Here is an 18,041-nt window from a genome sequence, read left to right on the forward strand (position 1 = left end):
TTACAGGACCGCATTGCTTTCACTGAACGGCACATTGGAACTAAGCCTGGGCGTTCGGGTTACCCGATTTTTTCGGGTCGGGTAATTCGGGTAATTCAAAATTCGGGTAATAAAAATTGCTATCCGATATTACCCCCGAAAAAACACTACCCGCAAATTCGGATACCCGATAATTCGGGTTCGGGTTCGGGTTCGGGTATTACCCGATATACCCAAATTTACAGAAAACAACAAACTACACTAAATTTCAGTAGCGATCTATACATAATTTCAGCAGCAATTTGTATAGAATTTCAATAGCAATTTGTAGAGAATAATATATTACAGTCACCCATTCAAATAGAGAGAATTATATTCTAATAAAGTGATAAGTTAAATGGTTCAGCTAACAACACATGATGAATACAAAGACAAAACAAATCTTTGGGTAGTTCGGGTAGTTTGGGTACCGGGGGATATTACCCGAATTACCCAAACTAATTTCGGGTAATCAAAATCGCTATCCGAATTTGGGATCGGGTACCTCGGGTTCGGGTAATTCGGGTCCGGGTTCGGGTAATTCGGGTACGGGTAATGGGTATCGGGTATTTTGCCCAGGCTTAATTGGAACTATTGCTCATCGCCCTTGACAAAGGCGATTGGACAATGGAATATGGATCTCAAAATTGTGACTTGACTCCAAGCTGTCTGCACTAATCCCCTCCCAAGTCATCTTGGGCATCCAAAACACTGAAGGACAAACAACTAAAAGAACCTCTAGTCAAGGATTATTCCTCCTCTCCATTCTCAAAAACTCCAATGCGCTGCTTCGTCTTGTCAAAAACTGCCCTGAAGGATTCACCTTCAACACGAAGTTGTTCACTGAACCGTCTTTTGGTCTCGTTGTTTGTCTTCCCTTTTGTCCCTATGGAATCATCTTCAGCCAAGGGGTTGGAGACCTGCAAGATACAGTTCTATGCTTACAAGTTTGCTAGAGGTGCAGCTCACTGGAAGCAGTGAGAACGATCATAGCTTGTAACATTGGATCATGGCACACAAACGAAGAATATAAATCATTGGTTGAGACCAAAGCACCAAGTCCCAACAGAATCAAACATAGAATATTGTAAGCAAAGTAAAACATAAAGTCATTCCTTAGACTAGACTACACTGCTCCTTTATAATAATGTCCTATTTCACCATTCCATATTCCCATGATGGCAGAATTCACCTTTTCAAGATGAAATGAAATAGTATGGACAACATAGAAGTGGCTTTTACAATAACAGATGGTAGCCAAATGATGTATAACAGCAGAAAGTTGAGGTGTTACTGACTAAATGTCAAAAAGTTGGCAGAGTCGATACTTACCAAATTGTACCCAGATCCAGGCCCTATGACTAGTGACGAAGTAAGTTTTCTTTTAGTTGCAGAAATGGAAAACCCACCCTTTTCAAGCTGCAAAAGTAAATAAGATGAAGGATGAGCACTTATCAACATAAACAGTATAGTTATGACATAAGCTTGGCCATTGAGTTCTATCTCTGAAATGCCATATTATGAGAGAAATAACTGAACAAATATGTCCAACTAGTAAACTATATATATGTTTTAGCTCAGCAGTTAGAAGCACATTTCAATAAAGATGATAACTACCCAACTATTTTGAGAAAATAGCACAAACAAAGTACAAGAGTGCCAACGTATAAAGTTCACACTGAAACATAAGCATACCCGATCACCCCAACTGACTCTCTTGCGTCCAGTGCTATATGTCCGGGCCAGGCCAGAAAGAGCATGTGTGTTTTCCTCTCTATCTTTAGACTTTTCAGTGTCATCCTCAAACTCTTTTGACCATTTACTCTGTCCTAGCTCTTTTAAGCCATCCAGGTCATCTTCTACTTCTGAGTTCCACTTCTCCCCTAGCTTTGAGAAGCCTGCAGACAATTATTTAACTATTTGTAAAACCTCAATGTGATGTCAATCTTAACTGAGCACATGGAATATATATATACTAGCTGTACACAAGAATGCACTAGATGACACTACAAAAGAAGGCCTGTTTCCGTGCAGATTCAAATTCTTGACAGCACATCCACACCCCTTTTTCCAATTAAAATTCCCATAGTATATATAGCTAAATTGACAAAGTGAATATGAGCGTATCAAGAAGTACAAACTTGGTCGATCCCCTAAGGCCCTGTTTGGTTGAGTTGTAGCTTTTGGAAAAGCTGCTGTGGGCTGTGGCTTTTGGAAAAGCCGCTTTGGAATGTGATCTGGAAGCCCGTTTGGTTAGACACACGTGGCTTTTGGAAAAGCTTCTCCCCTTACGAGCGGACCCCACATGTCATAGACAGCAAGTCGGCTTCTTCCTCTAGACACGGGGATGGCCGCGCTCACCCAACCGCTGGGGCTGGCCGCGACAGCAGGGGAAGGCCGCGCCCGCCGGACAGGGCTGGCTGGGCCACGCCCGCCGGGGCTGGCCGGTGGTTGCGCGTCGGGAACCTAATTTGATGCGGGGTCGCAGTCCTTCGCCGGAGCTGGGGACGGGGCCCGACCCGTGCCAGCAGGAGCCGCGGCGGCTGTCGCACCGGACCGGAGCTCGGTCTTGGCCTTCGGGGTCGCGGGGTCGCCGAGGAAGGAGGCGCGATTGGACCACGCGACTGGACTGCGCGAGTGGACGAACTCGTCGGGTCTGCCACGGAGAAGCAGCTCACAGGAGAGAGAGGGGTTGCTGCCGGGGAAGTTGCTCACCGGAAAGGGAGAGGGGTCGCCGCTGGAGAAGCTGCTCGCCGGAGGAAGGAGGGGTCGCCAGGGCGCCTCCACCGGTCGGACAGGGAGGAGCGGCGCCGCCCAGATGCGGTTCGGGGATGACGCAGAAAGGAAAGAAAAAGTTGCGAAGGAAAAAAACGAACCGTTACCTTTCATAACCAGTGGCAGGTGGGTAATTTTTTCTCCCAAAAATCAGTGAAAGCAGGGGGAGAGGTGCTTTTGGATTTGTACTATGCTAAAAGCTGCTTTTAGGCAAAAGCACATGTGGCTTTTGGGCCCTTTGGTTGAGCTTTTGGTTTTTGGGGGCAAAAGCCACAGCCAAAAGCCCAACCAAACAGGGCCTAAATCATTATCCTAGTACATCACAAACTCTACCTTGAAAAGGTGGTATACATCTAACCAATTAATAAAGTTTTGTGCATTACAGGCCTCCTCGTAATTGAGGTGAATATTAAGCAGACAAGCTATGTCCAGTGACATCCTAGGTCAACAATGAAAGAAATGTATAAAGGCGTACCTTCATATGGTGGATCCTGTACAGCCTTCTGCGAGTTCTCAGCAATGATGCTAGTTGTGTCATTAGCATCATCAACATCCTCAGTGTCCATATCTACCTATTTGACAGAACAAAAATCGTTAACATGTCAATCCACCTAAAAGCAACTAAAGAATATCATTACCTCTTGTATAGAACGGCCACGAAGGTCATCATCATGGAACAATGACTGAGAAATAAGGATAGTCAATGATGAGAGGCATGATAAGCATGCACGTGATAGTTGTTCTTAACTGCAACTATAAATAATGGCAAGAAATATACATGTATATCTAGCTGCAGATACAGTGGTGGAGCCTCCTCCCAGTCTGCTGCCATCTTTTTTATATCATCCAATGTAAATCCGTGCACATTCCTTGCAGCACAGCCCTGTTATTCATAAGGATATCAAACACCTGCTATGATATAGTTAACAATGAGGTAACTGCAATAACGAAAAGCAATCTTATGACTCTTAGTTAATCCAGTAAATAGAAAAGTAGAGATACAAAATAGAAGGAATGGCAATTCTGAAGATGCATGCATTACTTTCATGTGAAGAATGATATACAAGATAATCCTTCATAACAGTATCCAATTAGTAAAAGGTTTCAAAACCCAATAGCAGAAAGGTTATTGTTGGTGCCTATATACAAACTTTTGTATGGTTGCTACTGTAAACCAGTAAAATACTCTATGGACTGCCCTAAGCAAAGGTATACAATTTACTGAAGTTGGAACACATAATCTACTTGATTTCACTGAAAAACAGTAACGGAAATTATGAAGATACAACATTCTGGCAAAATTTCTGCCCACCTCCAATTAATCTAATTTCCAGACTTGAATGTACATGATTGATTAGGACCAGTACACACTAGAAGATTTGGTGGATAATATCATGTAGTTATGTCAAAAAAGGGAAATGAGACATGCTAGGTTCATCCAATGCTCCAAGCATGACAAAGTAGGTGGTTACCAAACATCTAAATACATATTTAACAGTGAGCGGACTTATGATTGGCAATACTGCAGCAATTACCGTTGGATCCTTGTATGGTGCCTCCAGCAAGTACACCTCATAGCCTGATTTCTGCAAAAGAGAGAATAGGAATCAGAACACTATCAGGATGATTTCGCTATGAAATGAGATGAGACATTAATTAAAAAGAAATGAAATTCAAAATAGCATGCAAGAGTAGCTCCTGAAACGTCAATATTGTCTAACAAAAACAAGATTATTCCACTGAAATATATACTTTGAATAGCTTTCACAAAATAGCACTCAACAAGTTATACTAAAAAATGCAAAATACACTTCAGACCAACAAAACCAGCAATCATTGCTTTCTTCAGCAGTGCGGTAGTTGATTCTGGCCATGTAGAACTATGGTCTACTGCACCAATCAAAGAGAACACGAACGAAAGCCAAAGGCACCTCAATAGCAAAAACAAGTACTACTCGGCACATAAGAAAAATGCTAATGGAAAACAAGCCAGCTACCATACAAAATGATACAGTAAGGGTAACAACCAACAAGTACATGGAGGGAGCAGGATAAAATTACACAAGCATGAGGACTCTTAAAAAGAAAAATAACAATTGAAGGGTTGTTCCTTGTAATGAGATAAAAGTATTCCACAGGATATAATACCTTTTAGGAAAAGAAAAATATATCATCTCCTTGGAGGTGAATTTTTATTTTCAAGCAAGTGGCACCTCTTTAATGGGTTAAACCCCAAAAAAGAAGAAATCCATAAGCAAAGTAATCTTGTAGTCAACACATCAGAGACTGAGGATTTACCTTCGCAGTTGCCCAAAATTGAGCAAAATCAGCTACCCGCAGATTGCGGTCATCCACTAAAACGGCCAGGAATATCAGCAGTAAACAAAGTCAGTTACCAGAAACACAGCATCAGCCGTTGGAATTGAAGGCATCTATTGGTGCACAACCGCTGAATTTTGCTAGGGCAGCTAAAGTGTTACTAAAATTGAAGTTTTAAACAATACAAAATATCATGAAGTACCAACAAAAGTGGGCACTGTCCAAATTTCAAGTTATCCATCCTGTCACTTTTGGAAACAAAGCAGCACATAACTGAAGACCCAACCAAAAGAGAATAAAAAATTTTCTGATTGCTGAAAAGAAAAGGAATATCTTCCACTGGTACATGAAGGTGTTGACTGCTGATATGTAGCACTGATGGTGTGAAAGAGGGAAAAATAAGCCTGGTAAAGTTTTTCGTTAACCCATGAAATTTGAAGGCAACTATATGTGGCCTCCAAAATATTGGAGAGACAACCACGAGAAGAAAATACTACATATGGGAATTGGGAAGTATGGTTGAGGTATAAGCTGCTCTAAATAACTTCATACCAATCACAAATGTAAAATTTCCTTTGTCAAGGGTCTTTGAAAATGCCTTCAACATGCTTGACCTGTACGTCTATGAAATACACAGAAAAAATCAGCAATGACAATACGGGTTTAGATAATAGCTGATAAACAGCCAAAAAGAACAGAAACAAAATCAAGTAGCAAGGACTGAGTTGAAACCAAAAAAAAGTTATTTGTAACTTTATATTCAAAGCCTGCCCAGAGAAGGCCTAAAAATGGACCTAATTCTATATGTTGATGTTCTGGAGGGGCAACATATGATTCATTTTTTATTTTTAAAATGTTATCATTGGGCATCGTATATTCAAAGATACCTTAAAATTCCTTTTCCTAGTATCAACAAAGAAGCATCACCATGAAAAGTTGAATGACTAGGCAATTAGCTTTGCATATTTTTAAAAATGATAGCATTTGAGTGTAATAGCTTTGCTAATGTAATGAGCTCGAGTTTGCAGGTGCATATGACAAGATAAAAAGAATTACAGAGTTGTTGAAAGTAATATCACCTCCTCCATTTCCGGCTCATAACAATACTCAATCACTTTCTTGGTCAACTGCCTCCTCCCTTTTGATGCACTAGAAGATTTTGAGCCTTCAGTGTCTTCCACTTTCTAAGAGAACATTGGCCAGATTACCCAGATTAAGACAATCATTACACAAACTAAATCAATATTGGAAAGAACAGTAGTCTCCAATCCCTGCTGACCTTCTCAACTTCAATCATGAAATAATCATCCATGGAGTGGATCCTAGGCGCATTTGCACCATTCCCAACTTCAAGATCGCGCAATGCCTTTGCCAGATAACTCTTTCCACTACCTACATATTACAGTTTTGTACGAATTATAGTTCACAACCATAGTGAAAGACAACCTAACTGCGGATTTGTGAAATAACTTTATTGAATACAAAAATTGATAATTTGGGACACTACACTATAAAGCCAATATCATTCAGTTATGCAAACCACATATGCAATATGAACTTTACAAATTGCCAGTTTAAAAGAACAGAACAAAGTGTGCTGATTTCATCCTCATCCATAATGTAAAAGCGCTAATGTATGACACTGTTTTCATTCCATGCTATGATGTAGGAACCGCTATCATAATCATTTAGGAAGTTGAAATTAATAAATATTATTTAATTTGCATGCAATTATTTTTGTCAATAATACAATGATAAGAAAGTCAACAGTATTTGAAGTAAACCTGGAAGCCCTCTGAGGATCATAACAATATGATCAGGGCGTGAACCACGAAGGGGCGGCTTGAACAAATCACAAGCATTGATGATCGTGACTTTGGAATTTTCCAGAGAATAATGTGCACTGGTCGGCCTTCCATCTATCAAGTTCTGCTCTGACTGCGGTCGATAAATGAAACCTGGCCCCTGTTAGTGAATAAGCAAACAGTGGTAAACGCTTTTGATGTAAGAATAAGCCATCTGCCATCCTAAACTTCTAAAACATATTGGTGCTGAAAGCATAGAGGCACCTCATCGTTGATGTGTCCATCATAACGGTTTGTGTTTGGCATCGGATGAGCTTGAGGCAAGGTATGAGCGGTCGATGGAATAATTTCCGTTGTTGGAGAACCAGAAAGGACAGGAAACAATGACGAATTTGCAGTCGGACGTGGCGGTGCAGCACAGTAATCCTGGTTAGAGGGGAATGGAGGCTCTGCTGGCAGTGGCACGGCACCTGCCTCAAGATGCCAAGCATGTGAACCATGGGGATTGGCTGCCTCAGGATAGCGAGGCAGTGGAGGGTGCAGCGCCACACCAGGAAATGCCTCTGGGTGGAACTGATGGAAATGGTGATTAGCACCGTCAAAATACTTCCGGTGAGGGCCTTCTTCGGGCATAAAACCTTGACCGAAGCCATTATGCCTGTCTTCAATCGGCACGGGAGGTGGCAACTTTTGGTCGAAATCCGCGAAACCACCTCCTTGCCGGGGATAGAATCTACCTCCTCCGTAACCAAAGCCGCCGTCAGGTGGGCAACCAGGAAGTGGATTGCGGCCATGGTCCCGGATCAGGCCGAGCAGCCGGTCGCCCTCCACAGAAGCCCTTCCCGGCGGCGGCGGAGGCACAAAGTCGTACGGATCGAACGGTGGTGCCTCGCCCACGCGCATCCGCTTGTGAGGTCCCTCCCTGCCGGGGAGCTCGTAGGGACGCGGATCGTGCGGCCCGGGAGGTGGAGGGCCCCACATCGGCCGCGGTGGCGGCGGCGGGTGGAAGTCGTATGGGAAGGGGTTCGGCGGGGGAGGGGGTGGCGGCGGCTGGAGGTCGTAGGGGAAGGGATGCGGCGGGAGAGGCGGCGGCGGGCAGAAGGGGAAGTGGCGCGCGCAACAGACCGGGCAGAGGTCGGCGCCAGTACCGGCGCCCGCGGGGAAGCGCCACGAATGGTCCATGCGGAGCGGTGCTGGTCTGGGGCTTCGGGATCTGGGGTTTGGCCGAAGGAGGGGACGGAGCAATGTTTCGAGGAGCTTCGAGAACTTCTCTAGTAGTACAAAGAGACTTTTCTCTGTGCCATTATAAAAGATCGTAATCCCCTGTGTGCCCCTGAAAAAATTTAGCGGTCTTCAGCGCCACTACTCCAACTTTTTCGTGTCATCCATGCCACTTCCGTCAGTTTGGGCTTTAACGCCGTTAAACTGCAGGTGTGAAAAGACGAAAATGCCCTTAAGTTCAAATATGTTATTAATTTTTTTTAGCATCTTAACGACTTCAAATGAAAAAACTCAAAACTAGAAAGTTGTAGATCTCGTCGAGATCTATAATTTTCATATAAATTTTTTTTTTCATTTAATTTCACAAAAAAAATAATATAATTTTTCTAAGATATATTAATCATATCAAATCATATTTTTTTTGCGAAATTAAATGGAAAAAAATTTATATGAAAATTATAGATCTCGACGAGATCTACAACTTTCTAGTTTTGAGTTTTTTCATTTGAAGTCGTTAAGATGCTCAAAAAAAATTAATAACATATTTGAACTTAAGGGCATTTTCGTCTTTTCACACCTGCAGTTTAACGGCGTTAGAGCCTAAACTGACGGAAGTGGCATGGATGACACGAAAAAGTTGGAGCAGTGGCGCTGAAGATCGCTGAATTTTTTCAGAGGCACACAGGGGATTACGATCTTTTATAATGGCACACAGGGAAAAGTCTCTAGTACAAAAAGGGGCGCACGGAGCGCTTCGGCAGGGAAGGAAGAAAACGGGGAGCCTGCTTGTGCGGCCGGTTCGCTGAACAGTGTTTTTCTCTCCCGTTTAGTCGGAACCGTAGCTCGTTTTTTCAGCGAAGCGAATGAAGCCGCATTGAAAAAAAAAATTGTGCATATGGTATCCACGGCTGCAGCAGGCATACATAGCGTGGATGTCTGACACGTGTCGAACCTTAACAATCCAACACTGACTAAGGAGTGATCATATGCTAAAAATAGACTTGGCTTTAGCCAGGCTCACTCACGCGGCCACACCTATCAATCGCATGCCCACATATACCGTAAAGACAAACACGTGTCACGCAACTATGCATGCATGTATGTATGGGGCAACCATGGATATGGTTCATATAATTTTTTCCCCTGCTTTTGGGGAGGTTCCATATTTCCATGGAAAGTAGAGATAAATTTTATCTCTCTCTCTATATATATATATAATTTTTATCTATTTTTTTTTATCAGTACTCCATCCGTCCTAAAACAAGTGCATCTCACACTTTAAAAAGTCGAATAAACTTAACTTTGACTAAATCTATAAACAATACTAAGATTTATAATATCAAATAATTACACATTATATATTCTCCTATTACAATTACAATACATTATTTTTTTATAATCTCTCGCAACTAAAAAAAAGACTAAAGAGTGTACATTTTTTGTGCTACAATTGCCTTTGGGTCGTCGGTCTGCCGCGTGCGATCCCGCGCGAGCGCTTGGCCCCCGCGTCGCTCGCTTCCTCGGCGCCCGCCTGGTCGCGATCCATCCCTTCCATCACGCTCCATCCCCCTCCCGCGATCTCGCTCCAATCAACTTTGGGTCGTCAGTCTGCGTCGTTAAGGGCGATATCTCGGAGCTGACCGAGTCCCTCACCCGCCGGTTCTGGGGCGTTGCCTCCTTCCTCGCACCATCGGCAGTTGATAGGAGGAGGAGAAGGAGGTGCCTCAGTCCCCACGGATCAACGGGGTCCGGAGTGACCTGGCAGAGATTGGGGGCAGGGTGAAGACTGGCATCTCGATGTTGTTGAACGCTGGCGCGGTGGCGGAGATCTCCAGGATCGCATCGTCGTTCCTGCCATTCGGGCCTGGGGATCAGGGGGAGCAGGAAGAGGGTGAGGCGGTCGGTGTGACCGAGGAGGTAGTGGTGTTCGTCAGTAACATCTCAAAGCATCCGAAGACAGCTTGATTTCCCCTTTTTTTATGATGAGCGACACGTGGATGGTAAGAGCAGGTGGCATCAGATCAGAGTGCTTGGACTGTTTATTTTGTTGCTTTGATTCATAGATGGTTGAACCGATTGGTTTGGGTGCAATTGTGTGCTCATGATGAGCGACCAGAAGATGGTTTACAGTTTCCTCCTCTTGATCGCAAAGTGGGCAACAATTCGGATAATCCAATGTTTCTCAGGAGTACTTATCTTCTATTAGACACTGAGTACTTAAGAGAGGACACTAAACTATACAGTTCCATCGAGCACACCCTAAGAAGAACTCGAAAATCCATATTTTTATATCAAGCTCATAAATCTCATGCAACTAAAAAGAACGCGAGTAAAACAATTTTTTGGTGCAATTTTTTTTTTCGCTCTTCACTCCCGTCATGCGATACCCTCCCGCGACTGCGATGAAAGGCGCCGGCATGTGGGACCGACTGCACGTGAGCCCGCCTCGTCGCTCTACTTTCTCCGCTTCGCACGCTCGCTCGCGAGACCCCGCTCGCTCCCCCTCCCCCACGCGTGTGCTCCCCTTCGCGAGATCCCGCTCGCTCCCGTGATTCTGGCCGCGCCGCCGCCGCGCCCCCATCGCGCACACCCTGCCCCCGTGCCCGCCCGCAGCAGGCCGCGCCGCCGCCGCACGCGCACCATCGTCCCCCGCGCCCGCCCGCATCTGGGCGCGCCGCCGGCGGCCGCGTAGAGCTGGGGAACACCCGTCTAGCCTTCTCGGTGGCTCCGTGCGTCGCTCCTAGACGTCCTCGCTCTCCATCTCTCTCTCGCGCGCGAGGGTACGAGCGCACGCCCGCACCTGCACGGGGTCTCGGCGACTGCGACGGGGAGCGACGCGACCGTGAAGGCGGCCTCGATCTAGCAGCGGCAGCACCCCCGGGCCCCGACGTCCATGACGGACGTGGAGGCCGAGGTCGAGGGACGGGAATAGCGAGCACCTCCGGCGCCGACCAAGGCCTGTCTGTCAACCGGAGCACGGAGGTAGGCTCCACGGCTACACGCACCTGCACAGGCACCTCGCCCCGCCCCTGCTCCAACCGCTCCGAGCACCCCTTGCAGATCTGCGAGGAGCCGCGCCCGTCGCTCGTTCACATCGCTGTGCCTCGTCTCCACCGGACGCCTCCACGCCAAGGTCGCGACCAGGAGCGTCATGCACGCGGCGCCTGCACCGGCACCTCACCTCCGGAAACACCACCGCCTCCACGATCTGCCCTGCCGTCAACGCCGCCTAGGTTGAGGTAATGCCCCGTTGGATGCTCCTGTTTCTTTTTCTTCGATTAATTAATGTGCTCGGTGCTCTTTATTTACTATCACTGCATTTTCAGGTCATATACTTACAGTCACTTGATTATCGTGACTTGATGCACTTGAGCAATTTGATTTGTGCTTCTTTTCTTTTCCTAATGATACTATGTTCATTTGTTTGTATTATAAAAAAATTGGGATTAGAACAGTGTGTGCAGTAACTCGAGTTCATATAGATTTTCCATAATTATTTATGATAATAACCGGTCAACTGGAGGTGATTGAGATGTAGGTTTAAGGAAAAGTAGCAAGCCTAGTCACATCCTGAGGGAAATTTGAGCATGCAGCATGGATTGATACTTTTTATGTCTTATTATCTTATTCTGTAAACCAACTGATTATGTCTGAACAGTGTGTACAGTAACTCGAGTTCATATAGATTTTCCATAATTATTTATGATAATACTCTGAGGTGATTGAGATGTAGGTTTAAGAAAAAGTAGCAAGCCTAGGCACATCTTGAGGGAAATCTGAGCATGGCTTTATACGTTTTATGTCTTATCTTATTCTGTAAAACGAACTGATTATGTCTCATGTAAGAAGTTTGTATGCTTTGTGATGTTCAACCAAGGAAATAACCGTTTGTGAAATCTATTTTGACATGCTTAAAATGGGGATAATATTAGAAATGAAGTAGTTGTCTGGTTCCTCTTTGCAAGTGAGCAGTGATTCACTGTGATCCACTTATTCCCTAACATGCCCATGCGTCTCTCTTTCTATATATAATTTGGCCAGCGGTATGTGACGATAAGAACCTTTGCACATTGATTAATCAATCCCAAAGAGACTATTCTCTGCTCCTGTACCTCCATTAGAGGCAGAAGTTCTCTGTTTCCATAGCCCTGTTTGAAGCAAACATGATCATCATCAATACTAGGATAACTTGCATCGGCTGTTTGCAATTAAGGGTATTTATGTTTTCACTTATATGCTTTGCAGTCAGCATAGATTCAGGTAGCTTATATTCCTTCTGTTGAAATCCAAGAACTATTATCTGAGGGTTTTTTATTCATACTACCATGCTTTGCCGCACAAGCTTCTGAAATCCACTCCATTCATACATATATGTTTTTCAAGTGCATTTTGTTATTTCCTTTTTATGTTGCCAAGGAAATCAACTTCAGGTTTTGTGTTCCTTTTTCATTTGTTATACCCACAGCTATATATGAGGCAATAAGTCAATAGCACAGATAAGCAGCAAATTATTCGGTCTTCATATAAACACTTGTAGAACTAAAAGAATATATGAAAGATATTAGTAGTTTACCTTTAAAGCCTCCACTTTGTTCTTTAGCTTTACTCACTAACTGCATCTAATATGTCTATTAGTTCTTTCATAGCAATTGGTATTCTTGCTAGATAACACATCGATCTTACCACAGAGGGGCTTTCTATATATTGTCTTCATTTCCAAAGGACAGTGTTGCTCTTATATTCATTCTCCTAACGCAGTTTGTTCATAGCAGGAGATGTGCACTTCAACCAGTCAGTTACTATGAAAACCACTAAGGCACTAAGAACATGACGAGTCTTCATGAATCGTATCCACAAACCTTCTAGATAGGATGACAAAGTTGGGTATCAACAACCCCTAATTACTAATTAGCTCTCTTAAGCAACTGAAATATTGTACAAGCAAGTTGAACCTTTGTCTGATTGTCTTAATAAAAGTAATTTATGTACTGTTTGCATTTATTTATTTTTTCTACAAAAAAACAAATCGATTCATATGAAAAATGTAGTTTTAGAACTTAATGAGATTGAGTTTATCTTAGATACGGATTGACAAGGGATAGATGGGATAGCAAGAAAAACCAGCTAAGTCACCCTCCTTGCATGCCTCGAGCTGATGGTGCGGCTGGGCTTTTATAGTCATCCCTAACAAACTAACTAATTGTCCTAACGAACTAACAATCTTGATTTGCCTAAGAACCTGGTAATGAAAGATGTGCTAACAAAAACACCAGTTGATCCTAGTCTCCTCTAAGTGACATGCTACTGTTGCCATATTGCCCATAACAGTCAGTCTCTTTTTTAGAACCTCCAAGAATGAGTCATTACTTTGTTACTGTGGTTCTGGTTTTCTACTGTGTTTCTTGTCATGTAAAAAAATACTGTGGACTTGGGCTCCTGTACAAATGTGACTGTTTGTTGTGTCTGGGTGTTTCCGACTTGTGTTGATAAGAGGATAATTGTTATTAGTAATGGATATTCCATGTGTTTGTGTGTTTTTTCTTTTCTCACCTATCTAATAAGTACAGCTGTCAGATTGCATTCATTTAAAACATGTTTGAAATCCGGACTTTTATGAGGATTCCGGACTTTTATGAGGATTATTTATTTATATGTACTATACACAAAGAAGGGCATAATGATCTTCTTGCCAGTGTGTTGTTTTTATTCAGGGTCTAATGAATATTTGCTTTTGCAGGCTCATGAGGATCTCGTTGAAGATGTTGCTTGGCACCTGAAGGATGAAAATATATTTGGATCTGTTGGGATGACTGCAAGTTGATGATGTGGGACTTGCGTACAAACAAACCCGAACAATCTATTGCTGCGCATCAAAAGGAGGTAGGCATGCTGTAATCATGGACTATCAAACTGTATGTTGAGGCCTGGATGATTGCACAGTTGCATTTGCACAATATCCTTACATGTTCATATTAACCAGCAGTTCATAGGAGCGGTATATGAAACAAGTTTTATAAAGCTATAAGATAATGTTCACTGCACCCCCATCAGGTAATTTCCCCTTTTTCAGTTTATTGTTGGACGTTATGTATTGACACTTCCTACTTCTGGTACCTTATTTTTACTTCTAAGGTAATTTTACACACATGATTCAGTTATGTGGCTTCCCTTATGATAAGGCAAATGGTGTGCACTGATGGTCATCCAACCTTTCAGTTGGTGTTTTTATTTGCTTCAAAGAAAAGTTTGGTTTTGTAAAAATTGTTATATGCTCGGTATGTCAGTCTTGTCATATGTCATGGATTGGTTTCTGTTCATAGTGTGCATGCTTCCCTTTTCCAGGTCAACGCTTTGTCATTCAATCCATTCAATGAATGGATATTGGCTACAGCATCTGGAGACGCAACTATCAAACTATTTGACATGCGAAAACTATCAAGAAGCTTGCATACTTTCGACAGTCATGAGTACGTATTTTTTTCTGTGCCCTATGTGTTCAGTCTTTATTTCTTCGACAGTCATAGAATGTGCCGTAGCCAAATAAACAGCTGCATTATTTAATCCTTTTACATTTTGCATTGTATACATTTGTACCGATTTGTTGGAAGATAACAAGTATATTAATGGGGCGGGGCAGTGGTGAAGATGACTTTTACGGAGACAGTGCAGCCGGTTATATCGACACCCTGAAGAAAAACATAACGGTATGAAACTAAGATTAAGTATTTCTATAAATAGGGACATAGAGAGACGCTAAGTGCTGATCATTGAGACCTTCATTCGCTCTGCAGCAGGGAGAATGGACGGAGCAAGTGTCTAGAGCTGGGCAGGATGCGGCAAGAACCAGACTGCATGTCCAGACATGTATGTTCCGTTTTCTGTTGATGTAAGTTTGACTGAGTTGACTTTGAAGTTTTTTTTTTATCTCGGTAGAACAAGGAGTACCTTCAGGTTTTTAAGGGTGCTCAAGTCATGATTAACGTAGAGACCATAAGTCAGACTTTGAAGTATTACTCTTGGATGAGCTGTTGAAGCAATTACACAAGCACTACTCTTGGATGAGCTGCTTTTTTCTTGCTTGAAATATATTGGGTGAATAATTTGTTGGAATATATTGGGTGAATAATTTTATTTTTATTGCCTAGGATTGTTCTCTAACACATTGTTTGCATTTGCAACTGTAGTTCCTTCTTCTCCCTGTGCGAAAACCAGCTCAAGGAAAAGAGAAACGGCAAAAGAAATTTAACTTAAATTTTGATGAAGTGATTCATGTGTGCTCTTACCATAATGCTCTCTTCTGTTATACCCTTATTAAATGTACCAAGCTCCAAGAGTATAGTTTACCCATGTGACATGCACTGATTTTTACATATATACTCGAACCGTGTGCAGGATGTTATGGAGATGTGACAGGACTTATTCGTGGATTTATTGGTGCACGAAAGAAATGGATATCGGGGACTTCTTCCTGCCGATATAAAACATTATCTTACCCGTATCACGGAAAGGTGTATACAGTAGAGTTTGTGAGTCTGCGATGTTGCGCTCTCCGTGATGATTCTGTTAATTTCACAAACTTTGTTTTTTTAATTAAATGCCACTTTGTTAATTTCACAAACTTTGTTTATTTGAATTAAATGTTACTTCAACGTTGGCATTTAATTTTTACAGAATTATTATCTTATCATGCGATCTGTATGTTTTTAGTACAAAATGTTAGCTATCCCGTAGCAACGCACGGGCACGCTACTAGTGAGAGAACAAAGTTTACAACATTCTCAAGTCATTTTTTACATCACTTTATTACAGTACCAGAATATTACTTTAATTTATTATAACAGCGGAATATAATAATGTTATCAGAGTGATAGAGGAAGCAATATTAATTTAATAACATGGTGGAGCATTAACATAGTGGATATTTTATACAAGATATGTTAACATATTTTACATATTTTCTTATAAAAACCTTTAGCAAGGGTTATAAATAAACACTACGGTCGTAGTGTGAAAGGAAATCTCTCTGAGCCCATCAGAAGGTTTTCACACACAAGGGTCAGCTCTACGTATCTTTCGATCACCTGCAACAGGGAGAATAAAACCCAGAGTACTTAATTATACTCAGCAAGACTTACCCGACAGGAGAAAAATAAAAGACTTCAATGATATACGAGGATTATTTGGTTTGTGGGTTGTTGTATCTGCGGAAGCATTACTAAACAAGCGTCCTTATATTCAATTTTATTAGCAGTCATCGTTAGTTCATTAACTAACCATTCTATGTAAGCACATATGCTACTTTCAAGCAGGTGGTAAGAAATCAGAACCATTTTACCATCTTTCATATTCCAGTTCTTACTACGGTGCTAAACCATAGCCAAGTCGTATCGTATCACATGACGATTCGTGAACCAATGTATCCTAGCTGGTCCCGAAACACACGCCCCACTTATACCCCCAGGCATAGGCAAGATCAACCCACCACTCTCCTGTCAAGGGGTCCAGGTTCTGTCTAAACTTGGACTCCAAGCCCCCACTCCTAAGTTCCGAACTCAGTGTGGTGCTTAGACCTCCATCATCCCCGCCTCCAATCAGTCGGTCCGGAAAGAGCCGGAACCTACGATAAGAGAGCAACGAGCCTTCCCGCTCCTATAAGTAAGTATGTGCTCAGGATAATAAGTCTGTGACCTAACTAAAATTCACAGCAACGGATGGTCCTTAACCGACACAGGCGGAACAAGTGCAATCCGAGCCTAGCTCGAATGCCTAACCAAGTCCAGATCTAAAGTACCATTCTATCCGGTCTCCAATTATCATTCATATATATTCCATGTGATAGTAATATAATAACAACAATAATATCTTTTCTATCTCTCGCGAGTGACAGGTAATCACTCGACATCTACCGGCACTACTACACAACGTGGCTTTTGTCCCGGTTGGGAAAGAGCTTTTGTCCCGGTTTCCCAACCGGGACTATGAATCCGAGACTAAAGGTGGGGACCTTTAGTCCCGGTTTGCTACAACCGGGACTAAAGATCCTTCCAGCTTAAAAAAATAATGTCTCCCACCGCTGCGCCCCGTGAGATTCAAACCCAAGACCTCATGCACTACCTCGCGCGGAGCTTACCACCCCACCTACACAACACATCTAACAATGAATGGGATGCTTTCCTTTTGAACTAACCCATCGGGGGACCTTTAGTCCCGGTTGGTGTTACCAACCGGGACTAAAGGGTGTACCTTTAGTCCGGGTTGGTATTACCAACCGGAACTAAAGGTTGGAGGACTTTTTAGTTCCGGTTGGTGGCTCCAACCAGGAGTAAAGGAACCTTTAGTCCCAGTTGGTATTACCAACCGGGACTAAAGGTCCTTTAGTCCCGAGGATAAAAAATGGCGAGGCTAATGCTAAATTGGGACATCATTCTAAAGTCTGTTCTCTAGTAGTACGGGTCCTATAGCATAGCATCTACACGATCCTGACATACTAGTAGTACTCATAGGATAAGGATATATATATATATATGGTTTTCATCCAACTCCTTAAAACTTAATGCACAAGCATAAGATAAAGTGTAGAATAATAGGGGTTATGCACCAGGGCTTGCCTGGGTAAGACATAACCAAAAGTTAGCATTTCATCATGGTCGTTGAGCTCGACGCCGTCTCCATTTTTCGGCCTCAAACAACGTCGCGGAGTACGAGGCCCTCATCAACGGACTACGCATCGCCATCGAGCTCGGCGCCACATGACGGTATGTCCGCGGTGACTCAGAGTTGGTCGTTGACCAAGTCATGAAGGAGTCCTCCTACAAGAGCCCTCTCATGGCATCATATTGCCAAGAGGTGCGCAAGCTCGAGGACAAATTCCGAGGGATCGAACTGCATCATGTCCCCCAAAAG

At 43.0% G+C, this 18,041-nt stretch overlaps 2 protein-coding genes across 10 annotated transcripts; one reads left to right on the forward strand and one right to left on the reverse strand.

Moving 5' to 3' along the window:
• Positions 1-262: 262 nt before the first annotated feature.
• Positions 263-8,172, reverse strand: LOC136476017 (uncharacterized). Its single transcript, XM_066473683.1, has 13 exons — positions 7,182-8,172; positions 6,897-7,077; positions 6,392-6,504; positions 6,192-6,296; positions 5,665-5,734; positions 5,092-5,147; positions 4,329-4,379; positions 3,572-3,676; positions 3,432-3,476; positions 3,269-3,365; positions 1,714-1,916; positions 1,351-1,437; positions 263-938 (listed from the first exon to the last, which is right to left on the reverse strand). The coding sequence occupies exons 1-13, from the start codon at positions 8,097-8,099 to the stop codon at positions 768-770; spliced, it is 2,202 nt and encodes a 733-aa protein (XP_066329780.1). The 5' UTR covers positions 8,100-8,172; the 3' UTR covers positions 263-767.
• Positions 8,173-10,585: 2,413 nt separating this feature from the next.
• On the forward strand, positions 10,586-15,787 carry LOC136471380 (histone-binding protein MSI1-like). Of its 9 annotated transcripts, none has more exons than XR_010762012.1 (7): positions 10,586-11,377; positions 13,876-14,018; positions 14,122-14,189; positions 14,481-14,605; positions 14,747-14,842; positions 14,930-15,024; positions 15,531-15,787. XR_010762012.1 is itself a non-coding variant. In XM_066469103.1 (7 exons), exons 3-7 carry the CDS (start codon positions 13,959-13,961, stop codon positions 15,616-15,618), a joined length of 435 nt encoding a protein of 144 aa, XP_066325200.1. In that variant the 5' UTR covers positions 10,586-11,120; positions 11,199-11,377; positions 13,876-13,958; the 3' UTR covers positions 15,619-15,787. The 9 variants fall into 9 exon arrangements, 4 of the variants coding, with proteins under 4 accessions (XP_066325200.1, XP_066325199.1, XP_066325201.1 ...); XR_010762011.1 differs by having other exon boundaries at positions 14,776-14,842; XM_066469103.1 differs by lacking the exon at positions 14,122-14,189 and having other exon boundaries at positions 10,586-11,120; positions 11,199-11,377; positions 14,776-14,842.
• Positions 15,788-18,041: the final 2,254 nt, after the last annotated feature.

This window comes from Miscanthus floridulus, chromosome 8 (assembly GCF_019320115.1).
Source record: "Miscanthus floridulus cultivar M001 chromosome 8, ASM1932011v1, whole genome shotgun sequence".
Lineage (NCBI taxonomy): Eukaryota > Viridiplantae > Streptophyta > Magnoliopsida > Poales > Poaceae > Miscanthus > Miscanthus floridulus.

What these genes read in the sequence shown, in the direction of transcription:
- LOC136476017 (XM_066473683.1), bottom strand. Translation starts at nt 8,099, where the DNA reads ATGGACCATTCGTGGCGCTTCCCCGCGGGCGCCGGTACTGGCGCCGAC. An exon ending in ATGAGCCGGAAATGGAGGAG is followed by an intron (nt 5,735 to 6,191) that starts GTGATATTACTT and finishes TGTATTTCATAG; the next exon opens with ACGTACAGGTCAAGCATGTT. An exon ending in AAATTTTACATTTGTGATTG is followed by an intron (nt 5,148 to 5,664) that starts GTATGAAGTTAT and finishes TGGCCGTTTTAG; the next exon opens with TGGATGACCGCAATCTGCGG.
- LOC136471380 (XM_066469102.1), top strand. Translation starts at nt 13,959, where the DNA reads ATGATGTGGGACTTGCGTACAAACAAACCCGAACAATCTATTGCTGCG. An exon ending in CATACTTTCGACAGTCATGA is followed by an intron (nt 14,606 to 14,775) that starts GTACGTATTTTT and finishes GGGGCGGGGCAG; the next exon opens with TGGTGAAGATGACTTTTACG. An exon ending in ATGTTCCGTTTTCTGTTGAT is followed by an intron (nt 15,025 to 15,530) that starts GTAAGTTTGACT and finishes AACCGTGTGCAG; the next exon opens with GATGTTATGGAGATGTGACA.